The sequence below is a fragment of the Chrysochloris asiatica genome, unplaced genomic scaffold (assembly GCF_000296735.1).
Source record: "Chrysochloris asiatica unplaced genomic scaffold, ChrAsi1.0 scaffold00430, whole genome shotgun sequence".
NCBI lineage: Eukaryota > Metazoa > Chordata > Mammalia > Afrosoricida > Chrysochloridae > Chrysochloris > Chrysochloris asiatica.
The window spans coordinates 676,366-689,361 of NW_006408948.1; the positions used below are offsets into that span (position 1 = coordinate 676,366).

At 39.4% G+C, this 12,996-nt stretch overlaps 1 protein-coding gene across 1 annotated transcript in view; it reads right to left on the reverse strand.

Moving 5' to 3' along the window:
• LOC102811747 (chromosome unknown open reading frame, human C5orf42) overlaps positions 1 to 12,996 on the reverse strand; it is a 190,709-nt gene that overhangs the window by 54,976 nt on the left and 122,737 nt on the right. The window contains 4 exon segments of the mRNA XM_006876934.1: positions 1,078 to 1,210; positions 6,208 to 6,374; positions 8,144 to 8,896; positions 9,404 to 9,697. Of these exon segments, the coding sequence (XP_006876996.1) occupies positions 1,078 to 1,210; positions 6,208 to 6,374; positions 8,144 to 8,896; positions 9,404 to 9,697 (1,347 nt within the window).

Here is a 12,996-nt window from a genome sequence, read left to right on the forward strand (position 1 = left end):
GTCGCTATGGGTCGGACCTGACTCAACGGCACATAACAACAACAACAGCAACAACAACAAAGATATTTTACTTCTTAAGCAAAAGTTCAGTTACTATAGTTCTAAATAAAAATAAACTTCCATTATTTATTCTATCAAAGTAACTCCACAAAAGTATTCACTAAATTCACAAGTCAAACAATAAAGAGCATTACCAATTTAATGCACAGTTACTAGGTCTAATTCTCCCTTGCAGAATAGTGTTGATACTCACATAGGACTCTTACCCTATCAATGTCTTTCAGTGACTTAATAGACATTTTTGCTAACTGCCTATAGATAGACTCTTAAGGAATTACTAAAAAACTGTGCCTTTTAAAATCCATATAAACCAAAACTTTGTTGCTATAAAAATAGCTAAAGCATATAATTTGTTGAATGTAAAGCTTATGATCTTGTCTGTTAACCTTTACTCAATTCACAATAAAAAGAAAGAAAAAAAAAAGCTAAATAGACAGTCACTAAATTCAGAAAGAATGTTTAAAAAGACCTTAATTAAAATATAGGTCATCTAACAACAAAACTCACCTTGGGAAGTCCTAGAGTTACCTCAAAGAGATAGGTAAACTTATGATAAGCTCAAACAGTGAACCATATGCATAAAATGGTAGTATCGACAGAAAAAAACCAGAGTGATTTCAAATACAAAAAAGTCAAAAAGGCAGGTGATCTGAAGTGCAGTTGTTAATTTGTCATCAATCTGCTGTTCACATTGGCAATTAAATACCCACCACTCCATGGAGGAGGAGCTCTGGTAGGGTACTGTTAAGGCTGCTACCTCAAGGTCAGCAATTCAAAACTACCAGGTACTTAGCTTGGAGAAAAGATTTACAGCCTGGGAAACCCTATGCTAATGAATCAGAACCAACTCCACTGCATAGCACCACCACCACTCCATGGAGAAAAGCAGTGGGATCTATATATTTAGTGACATACAAGATTCTTCTCCTTATAACCAGAAGCTTCTAGCAATCAGACGACTAGACAAACCCAAAGACATATTCAATCAGGGATGGACCTCTGACAGGTCTACCATACCTTGAGCTTCATAACCATCTCTGAATCTTTATCATTAATGGTAGAATCCTTAGGTTGGAAAGTCACACTTGACTTTTTCCTCAGCTTCTCTGAACTGTTTTCTTGTAGCTCTTTCTCAGCTCGCCTTCTTTGCCTGTTAAAAGTAATAATATAAAATAACTTTTACTATTACAAATATCAGTTTTTCATTTGTATCATTCTAAAAGCCCTGGTGGTGTAGTGGGTTAAGCATCAGGTTGCTAACTCTTAAGGTTGGTAATTCAAACGCACCAGCCACTCCAAGGAAGAAAAATGAGGCAAACAGCTCCCATAAAGATTTAGTCTCAGAAACCCAGAGGAGCTGTTCCACTATGTCCTGTAAGACTGCAATGAGTTGGAACCAACCTGATGGCAGTGCATTTGGTTTTTGGTTTGGGAAGGCTGTTATCAAAATAAGGTTAATAGGAGGAGGCTTCAAAACATTCATGAAAAATGACATCAGTTTTTTGCTTTTTTTTTTTTTTTTTTAAGAAACTAAAGGAACTCTGGTAGTGTAGTGGTTATGAGTCGGTCTGTGAACCACAGGTCAGCAGTTTGAAACTACCTGCTGTTCCGTGGGAGAAAGATGAGGCTTTCTGCTCCCGTAAAGATTGGAAACCCTGTACAGGGTCGCTATGAGTCAGAATCTACTCCACGGCACTTAACAACAAACAACAAATTGTGACTTGAGTGAAGGTTTACAGAGCAGATCATTGGTTTACATTCATCAAGCCATACACTTAGCTTCACCTCAATGATTGCAATCCCCTCCATGCAACAGCAGTTAAACCACTTCCTCCCTGTAATTATTTCCATTCCACTGTCCTTCCCAACCATCCTGAACTTTATCCTTAGGTAAATGTTGCCCTTTTGATCTTGAATGGTTAAGCATTCCATGGTGAGCATACCTCTCTAGTGCTGCTCTACTTTGCTGGAAATTGGGTCATGAGGGCAAGTTTAGTTCCAGAGCAGAAAGGCAGCTGAGGGCCACCTGCAGTCTCTTTCTGACCAGAAAGCCCAGTCTTCTTTAGAATTTTGAGTTTTGCTTCACATTTTCTCCCTCTATCCAGGACCTTCTAAGCTGATTCCTTTCAAAGCAGTTGGTAGTGTAGCAAAGCATCATCTAGCTCTTCTGGTCTCAGGGTTGTAGAGACTTTAGCTCAATGGACTAATTCCCTTTCAGAGCAGTTCACATTATATTTTAATTCCATTTTCCATGAACTTTTTGAAGCCCCCCTCGTAATTATAAACAGAATTTCTTAATATACAGTCTATTACAGTATATCAGTCATTGCTGCTACAACCATTTTTAGATTATCTTCAGTAACATTTTACTTACATGTGATAATTATGATATTGTTCAATTGTTTCTGCATTTCCTTAGGTCGCCTTCTTTGGAATGGACATAAATATGGATCTATTCCAATCAATTTGCCAGGTAACAGCTGGCCAGCTCCACATTTCTTGGTATAGATGAGTGAGTGCCTCCAGGGCTGCAATCAGTTTGTTGAAAGATTTCCGTTTTTTCACCAAGGCCTTCAGTGCAGCTTGGACTTCTTCCTTCAGTATCATCAGTTCTTGATCATATGCTGCTACCTCTAGAAATGGTTAAACATTAACAAATTCTTTTTGGACAGTGACTCTCTATATTCCTTTTGATGAAAACTTCCTGTGTCATTCAATGTTTTACATATGTTGTTGCTGTTAGGTGCCATCAAGTCAGTACCGATCCATAGCGACCTTATTATGCACAGAACAAAACACTGCCCAGTCCTGGGCCAACCTCACTATTGTTGCCACGCTTGAGTCCATCGATGCTGCCACTGGCCAATAGGATCCTCCAGTATTACAACCTGAGGTTTGAAACTTTCCTTCAGTTCTTTCAGCTTTAGAAATGCTATGCCTGTTTTTACCTTTTGGTTTTTTAAATCCTGGTATTTGCACATTTCACCATAATATCTTACTTTGTCGTCTCAAGCTGCCCTTCAAATTATCTCCTCAGCTCTTTTACTTCACTTCTTCCAATCACTTAAGCTTCTCTATATTCAAGAATGGAAAAATAGGAATGGTTTAATTCTTCTTATATTGCTCTCTAAGCAGCTTGGGTCAATAATTGATTGCAATGGCCACATAGACTCGGACACCGTACTCACAGTTGTGGGGTTTATTAGGGAAGTTAACAGGTTACAATGCAGGATCAGAAAATGTTCAGGACACAGTCCCCCCTTGGCCCTGCTCACAGGCAGGCCTCTCTCTGCTTGGGCAGTATTACAAAGCTCGTTTAGGGCTGCTGGTAAATGCCCACAAAACACACCATTTCTCCATAAGCCTCAGCATGCAGCTCTAGCTCTAGGGGTCAGTACCTAGCTTCCCTAAGTGCCTGAAGGCAGCCAACTTTGCAAGCAAACCTCCTGCCTAAAATCACTCAGCTTTACTTGCTCCAAGGCTGGAAGTTCACCACTCTGTTTTGTTCTCTGGCTCCTGGTTCTTTCTGTTGCTGCTATCGCTCTGCCACTCCTCCAGTGTCACAGCTCCCTGTCACAGGGTCAAGGAGGTTCAATACACAGGGATCTCATGGTCCAAAGGACACACTCCACTCGTGGCTCTTTCTTCTTTGATGGTAGTGATACCCCATGCCCACCCATCTGCTTCTGAGATGGCCCATTTTAAACCAAGCCGATGCCAACCTTTACCAATCCCCTCATTAGATTTCCAAGTGTTTAAAATCACAGTTCTGTTAACAAGCACAAGTGAGTCATATACTCCATCAGAATGTTCCCCCAACTTCCTTCTCAAATCTTAGGCAACAGTTGTTTGGTGGGCATTTACATACTATGGCTAGAAGAGACATTAATTCACTACGTGGAAAGAGCAAGTTTCAGAAAATCTTCTGACACCCATTTTTGTCTTTTCTTTCTTTCCTATCTTTAATGACCTTTTGCTTTCTTCCTGTATGATGTTCTTGATGTCATTTGACAACTCTTCTGATCTTCAGTCATTAATGTTCAATGCATCACATCTGTTCTTGAGATGTTTGTAAATTCTGGTGCCATGTTTTAGCTCAAGGTCGTAGTTTGTCTCTCGTGGAGTTGTTTTAATTTTCTTCACCTTCAGCCTGAACCTGTGTATGAGCAGTTGATGGTATGTTCCTCAGTCAGCTACTGGCCTGGTTTTGGCTAATGATATTGAACTTCTCGATCATCTCTTCCCACAGATGCAGTCAATTTAATTCCTGTGTATTCTCTCAGATTAGGCCCACGTGTACAGTTGCTGTTTTTGTTGCTGAAAAAGGGTGTTTGCAATGAATAAGTCATTGATTTTGAAATAGTCTACCATTCAGTCTCCAGTTTTGTTTCCCTCCCCAAGGCCACATTTTCCAACTATTGAATTTTCTTCTTTTGCATTCCAATCACCAGTACTTATCAGTGCATCTTGACTGCTTATTTGATAAAAGACTGAAGAAGTTGGTTGAATTCAATTTCATCTTTGCCTTTAGTGGCTGCATAAATTTGAATGAATGGTCATATAAACTGGTCTTCATTGTATGCATATGGATATTATCCTATCACAGGGAAGCACTACTTCAAGGTAGACCTTAAAATGCTCTTTTGGGCATTGAATTCGATGCCATTCCAGTTTATCATTCCTGACATAGTAAACCATATGACTTCTGATTCAAAATAAACAATACCAGTCTATTTCAGCTCATTAATGCCTAGGATATCGATATTTATTATTCCATTTTATTTTTTACGAGTTCAAGTTTTCTTATATTCATACTTTGTGCATTCCGCATTTTAATTATTAACGGATGTCTGCAGCTGTTTCTTCTAGCTCTTCCCTAGTATTTTAAGTGCCTCCCAATCTTCCGACACTATATCAGATAATGTCCCACTGCTATTCATGGGGTTGTCAGTGGCTAACCAGTCACAAGTGGTCCATCTCTCTTTCTTCCTAGTCTGTCTTAGTGTGGAAGCTCTGCTGGAACCTGCCCATCATGGGTGACCCTGCTGGCATTTAAAATACTGGTGGCATACATTTCAGCCACACAGCAACACATAAGCCACCACAGTATGACGAGCTGACGGTGATGGAAAATTCCTTAGTGTCCTGAAACAATATCTATTCCCTAGCCTCTAGCTTGTTATGAGTTTGAAGAATATGGTAACATGAAAATTATTATTTCAATGAACTGGATAACACATGGAACACTGCTTGAGATACCAAATATTTGTGCTGTAAAAGATGGGTGATCATCCTGTAACAAAAAAGCAGAAAAGAATTTTCCAGCTTACAAATGGTGGTGGTGGTGGTGGTTATGTGCTATGGAGTCAGTTCCAACTCATAGCGACCCTGTACAGAGTTTCCGAAGCTGTAAATCTTCACGGGCGCAGAAAGCCTCATCTTTCTCCTGCGGAACAGCTGGTAGTAGTTTCAAACTGTTGACCTTAGGTTCACAGCCTGATTTGTAACCACTATGCTACCAGAGCTCCTTTTACAAATGGTAGGAAGCAAAAATAAATAAATTAATTAAATAAAACAAAAACAAAACCCACTGCAGTTTAGTCTATTCCAACTCATAGCGACCTTATAGGTCAGAGTAGAATTGCTCCCATAGCATTTCAAGACTGCTTTTCCTTCTACAGAGCAGCTTGTGGACTTGAAACTGATCTTTCGGTTAGCAGTCTAACACTAGTATTTGCATGATGTGTTCAAATGCATGACTTGACAATGAACTTGATTATACAGTTGTAAATAAGCTGAAAGGTTGAACTGGATGATTTCCATCTTTATGATTATATGACTGCATATTTAAGGACAACTCCTACTTGCCCTTTAATGTTATAAAAATTAGCCCTCTTTGAAATGAATGAAACAACCCATACTTGCAACAAATTCTTCATCACAAGCACCTTCACTGGCTACACCTGCAGCCTCTGAATTACTGAAAAGCCTTTGAGCCTTTTCTCACACTATCCCAGCTGTCCCACTGGCCTACAAATTCTTAAACACTTAGGACTGGATCTCATTCATCACCTGAGGGCTGCCTGTAATCATGAACTGACTGGTTGGTATGTGATATTCTCAAATAAACTTTTACTTAAAACTTGCCTTTTTTTACTGTCCTTTTCTTGTCTTATTTCAGATGATTCTATTTTGAGATTTAGAAGCTGAATTTGTCCAGGATCGCCTTGTTCAAATAAGTTACGTGTTAATGTCTGTTGGCTTTTTTTAAAAGCAGCGAGGTTTTCAAGCGGGATAAGCTGTGGTTTTTTATACTACAAGAAAGAAACAAAGCATAATTCAAAACGACAAACCTGAATTACATAATGTTAACAAAAAACTAAGAAAAACTTTTCTTTAAACTAACATGTGCAAGAGACAGAATAATTGATTTACATTGGTAATAGGAGCATCTAGATCTTAACCAGTGACTTGAAAGTGCTGAACGCTTCAGCTGGCTCAACCCATTTCAGAACTTTAGCCTCAAGTCCTAGTATTAATTTCTTTCTGGTAACAAAAAATCTTCCCCTTCCTATCATTACAAATGAAACAATGTACAGTATTTTATTTAGAATGATTTGTTAGTGGAAGGATGCAGATGGATGAGAACTAGAGATCAAACAGATCAGCAATATGTAGGTTACTGATGAAGCTAAGTGAAGTCACTTGTGGGTTCATTGTGCAATTCTCATGATTTTTTAAATCCTTCTCGAAATGTCTACTTTTCCACGTCTTTGTCCTTTCTCCTTCCATTCATAATATGCACAGAAGAAAACATGGTAAATATCTTTTCTAAGGAATGGCCACTCTCCACATTCCAGTACTTGTTTCCAGTAAGAAATGTGCAGCAGAAATAAATTATTTAATTATGTCCCTACAAAATCAGAATTTAACAAATGTAAATATCATTTCAAATCAGTTATACCTTGAAAGAGGATGTGGTTGGTTTATAAAAATTCAGTTTTTTCTTTTAGTACTTCAGAAAGCTACAATTTTATTACCTGCTAGATAGCGCTGTGGGCTAATGTGCTAGACTGCAAAGTCGCTTTGAACCACAAGGTCGCTGGTTCAAGCTCACCACCTTCTCCTTGGAAACCCTATACAGGGTCACTATGAGTCAGAACTGACTCAACGGCACTTAACAACAACATCAACAAAGACTACTGGTAAAATTGGGTCTACTGAACAATTAACAGCTTGTAATAGATATGAAGATAATCACATCACAATTGCTACAAACCTCACGTTCTCACTCTATAGATCTATGACGGAGCTTCCAAAAGTTCACGGAAAAAATGATCTTTTCATTCCATTTTTTGATGAATTTTGAAGTTCCCTCATTTGTGTGAGTGTATGTGACAGTACACAGACGTACAGACACCCACAATAAGAAAAACACTTGGTAATTTTATTTTCACCACAGCATTTCCCTGGTGTAGTGCTGTGGGTTATTGTGCTGGATTGCAAGGTCTATTTGAACTTCAAGGTTGGCGGTTCAAACTCACCAGCTGCTCCTCGGAAATTCTATACAGGATTGCTATGAGTTGGAACTGACTCAATGGCACACGACAACACCAAAGCATTTCCCAGTGAGTCGATTCCAACTAATGGTGATCTTATGTATGTCGGAGTACAACTGTGCTCCACCAGCGTTTTTAATCGCTGATCATTTGGAAGGAATGAACCAGACCTTTCTTCCAACACTTCTGAGTGGAGCTGAACTGCCATCCTTTCGATTAGTAGCCAAGCACCTAACTGTGTGCATCACCCAAGGGTGCCCAGTTTTATTTTACTTGTAACTTATTCTTTAAGCAGAGGACCTATAAAAAGAGGTCAGTAAATTCTGGTATTGATATATAACAAACACCTAAAATCTCTAAAATATCCAATCACCATTTAAAATGGATTTTTATATGTTATTTCCCATATTGAAGGCATTATTTTTAAAAGGAAATATACAAAGGGTTTTCAGTGGCTTCACAGTATTTATGGTATGAAAAATGCAGGACCCTGATTTTTTGCATCACCCCACAAAATTCATTACCATAATTTCTGGGGATAAGCAGGAATGAAGTAGTGATAGTCTTGAGTATTTTCTTTCTTCTGCTACTGTTCTGACAGGCATTGGTGAAACCGTAACTGATGCTCTTGAGGCAGGTGGAAACATATAAGGTTTAAACTGCAGGTGCAGTAATGGAATCCCAAAGGAATTCTGAGGAGATATCTCATGGGGCCCTGGCTTAACTTCAAATAGTTCTCCTGGTTTTATAAATAGTGAAGAGTCCTGTTGAGGTGTATAGTTTTCCTGTCCAACATACTGATTCAAGTTCAGATGCGTAATTACAGTTTCTGCCCATTTCTTCTGTTCAACTGCTTTTTTTGAAGTTTCAGTATCATACTGGCTCAAATTCAAATGGGAAATTGAAGTAGTATGTACTCCTCTCTGTGGCAAAGGTGGCTGGCAGGAATCAGATATTCCCCAAGCCTCTCTTGGTTGTGACAGAGGTCTAGAGGGAACTTGTGGAACTCTTCCAGTAGGTAAGAACAGTGGCTTAAATTCATACTTCGGTTGAAACTGAAGCAAGGGAAAACCATCACCAGGACTGAAAGGTTTTGCTGTTGGGATAAGTTTAGGTGTTTTCTGAATGGCAGAAGTGGACAAAAGGTGGAAGTGAGTATTTGCATCAGGAGCTGGAGATAATGAAGTGGGTGGTAAACTCTGAGATGTTGGAGACAGTCTTCTATTCTGAGGTTGGTCTTCTAAATTGTATAAAGGAATACTCTCATGTAGAACATTCTGGAAAAGAAAGAAAAGATGCCATCTAAGTTTAGAATCTGTATATTATAGTCCATCAAGGGAGAAGAGCAGAGAGCGGAACCCTACCCAGAGAAGCAGTGATGCCAAAGATGGAGGCAGAGACGATGACATGGAGAGATGGAGCAACTGGGGACTTTAGACACAGGGAGAGGGGCTGTGTGCTGAAGACCGGGGGGCAGGCTTGCCGGGTATACCCTTTGGTTGGTTGATGATACATGGAGGGGATTGTAACCATGGTAATGAAACGATATACGATAGAATGAATGTAACGCTAATGTTCTCCCATGTAAACTATCACATAATTCACACAAAAACATTTTAAAAAAGAATCTGTATATTACAAATTTCTTATTTTATAAATGATGTTCAGTGTGTTATTTGGGAGGGGGTTAAAAGTTAGTAACTGCTAAAAAATGAATATCAAATATCAAAAACCCAAACAAGCTTAACTAGCAGAACTTGAATGATATTTTTCATATGCAATACCTGTACCTGTCCATTTCTGTTTGGATCAGATCGGTTGATTCCTTTCTGGCAATGTGCACTGTTCTTGCCAGACTCTCTGGTGCATTCTCCCATGGACTGTGGTTTAATGAAAACTTTGTCCTTCAGATTTCCACTAGTGTCTTCAACATCACCACTCCCCCTAATGGGGTTTGATACTTGGCTTCCCATCAAGTGCACAGACTGAGACTGCTGTACAAGTTGATGTATATTTGGGAGGTTAGCAAAAGATGATCCCACAATCTGCATTAGGCTCATGAAGTTGATCTGTTGCAGCTAAAATGAAGCAAAAATAAAAAATATTAATACATAAGAAAAGTACCTAAGGAAACATCTGAGTATTCTACAAGAGTAATACCTTTGTCACAATACCTGTTAAGACTCATGAATGATGAGCTGTAGGGGAGAATTAAAAAAGAAAAAACAGAATAGCTTAATGCCTTCTGAAAGGTATCAATTGAGAATATGAACACTCACTAATGAATGAGACTTGATCTATGAAGCAGGTGACATAAACATCCCAAAGGAGTGATCTGGTGGAGTAAGGTGAGGATAATCAAAGTATTCCACAAAAAGGAATACTATGCAACAATGAAGTATAAGGATGAATTTACAAAATGTCTCATAACTTGGATGTTTCTGGAGGGAATTATGTTGAATGAAATTAGTCAATCACAAAAGGACAAACACTGTATGAGATAACTACTGTAAAAGTTTAAGAAAAGGTTTCTAATACAAAAGAAATATTCTTTGATGGTTACCAGAGGTGGGAGGAGGGTGGAGTAATTCACTGGTTAGAGGGAAGACACACGTTGGTTCAGATAACAAGGACGGTAATATAAAAAGGAGAGGACCAAAGATAAAAAGAGGGAGGGTGGCATAAAAATAATGAAGATAGGTGAAGACACAGAGAGGTATGCATGGACTAAAGGGGATAGATGTAAAGAGTGATATATACACAACTCTGGAACAACAGTGTTCTGTGCGTAGATACATGGATTGAGACATAGGCTGAATGGGTAAGGGAGGAAAAGTGGGGTATATATATTTATATATCCCACAAATATATAAGAGTTTGGAAAAGAAGACGAAACATTCTTTGATGGTTAACAGGGGCGGGAGTAAGGGGAGAGTAGTTCACTGGCTAGAGCGTAGACACATGTTACCTTGGGTGATGGTGAAGGCAATATACCTGAAGGGGAAGGCCACCATACAAGAAGAGGAAGGTTGGCAGATGAATGATGAAGACAGGTGAAGACATAGGAGGTATGCAAGGGCTAAAGGGGATAGAGGTAATAGTGACATATATACAATCTTAGGCAAATCTGCTGCACAAGACCTCTTTTTTTTTTTAAGTTTTTACTGGAAATTGAGTGATAGTTTACATGGGAGGACATTGGTTTTACACTTATTGTTTCATTACAATGATTAAAATCTCGGTACATCATCATTTAACAGTGTTTGCTTCTATTTCCTCTGTGGTTTTTTTTTGGGGGGGCGGAGTACACAAGAACACTCAGGAATATATAATTATTTAAACCACCAAAGGGCACATTCTACAAGCCTGCCTCCTGGCCACCAGCACATAGCCTTTATCTTTCCATGAGTCTAGAGTCCTCAGCTGTTCTATCTCTCCATCTCTGCCATGAATCTAGAGTCCTCATCTCTGCCTCCATCTCTGGTATCGCTGCTTTCCTGGATAGGGTCCCACATTCTGCTCATGCTCTTCTCCCTTGATGGTCCTAGGATCCTCTGTTCCTGGACTGTAAGATTAACTACTCCCCCCTTTTCATTATAAAATTTCTACCTTTACAGTTGTGACAGTCACAAATAGTCATGATAACAATTACTATTGAATCATAAGAATCTTATCCCCATCTCTTTTCACCTGACCCATCTAGACAAGATGAAAACTATTCAGTGGGGATTCTAACCCCACCCCTGCACACTCTTAAACTAAACTCCCTCTTGAAAACTTGTAAGCCAGTCACTTTGTGCCTTTATAGGCACCCCGCCCCCCATTTTAGGTAGACAATGTGCACAAAATCTCTTTAAAATGTTCCAGAGCAAAGATGTCAGTTTAAGGACTAAGGTGTGCCTGACTCATGCCATAGTATTTTCAATAACCTCACATACATGTGAAAGTTGGACAGTGAATAGGAAGACTGTAGAAGAATTGATGCATTTGAGTTATAGTGTTGGAGGAGAATATTAAAAGCAGCATGGACTGCCATGTGTATGTCTGCACACATACGCATATGTATTTGTATATGTATATATTCCACAGGATAAAGATGAGGCTTTCTGCTCCCGTAAACATTTACAGCCTCAGAAATCCTATGAAGGGAAGCTATGAGTCGGAACCAACTCCACGGCACATAACCACTGCCGGACGATACTGGTACATGAGTATTTTCCTTTCCTGCGAACACCATTGTGAATGTGGTGGAGCATACAGAGGGAAAATGATAAAAACTCCTCAGACATTATCAAACATCTTCAGGCAATGAGTAGCTGAGCCTGGAGGCTCAGGACCATAGTCTCAGGGGATACCTGGTCAACTGGCACAACATAATCCACAAAGACAATGTTCTAAAGCCTACTTTGGAAAGTAACGTCTGGGATCTTAAAAGCTCATGAGTGACCATCTAAGGTGCAGCTTTTGGTCTCTCCATGTGCAGAAGAAAGAAGAGCAGTAAGAACTGAAGATGCTTGGAATCAACTAGTCCAAATGCAATAACGGAACAGGTGTGTGGCTTTGTGCATTATGAGTGCAGGACTATGGAGCTGCTCAAGGTCTCCAAGGACAAGCAGGCACTCCAATTCATCAAGGAAAGGGTGGGGATACACATCTGTACCAAGAGGAAGCCAGAGGAGTTCAGCAATGTCCTGGCCGCCAAGAGGAAAGAGGCTGCCAAAAAAGACTGAGCAGGTTCCTGTCCACTGTGCCTCCCCAAATAAAAACCTTTACAGACACAAACAAAAAATTATTTTAAAAAATGGGCTTACTGGTCAGTAAGAGACTGGAGTCATTTTGAGATGAAACACAGTGTGATTTGTTGAATGTAAAACTGGTTACCTTGTCTTAAACCTTCACTCAATTCACAATAAAAAGTTTTTAAAAAAAATATTCCTAGAATGGGTATATCTTTAATAGATTTCAATAAGAAAAAGAGCAAAGAGTAGCAAAAAGGTGATGAGCAAGAACTTCCCTTGGCAGAATGAAAGGCAAAGAAACAACACAGAGACTCCCAAACCTGCTACACATTCAAATCACCTACAGCCAGGTCACAACTCATACCAACAAAATCAGGATGTCTGGGAATGGGTGCCAGGTCCAGAGTTTTTAAAAATGTCCTGGTGATTTCAATGTGCAGAAAGTCTTGGGAACCACTAGCATACACACTGACTTAGCTGGAATAGAAAATGTATCAAAGATAATGAGAAAACAGACTAAAGGAAATCGCAAACTTTAGCATTCATCAGAATCACCTGGTAGCTGTTGTCAGGTGCCATCCAGTCGGTTCTGACTCATAGCAACGCTACGCACAAGAGAATAAAACACTGCCTGGTCC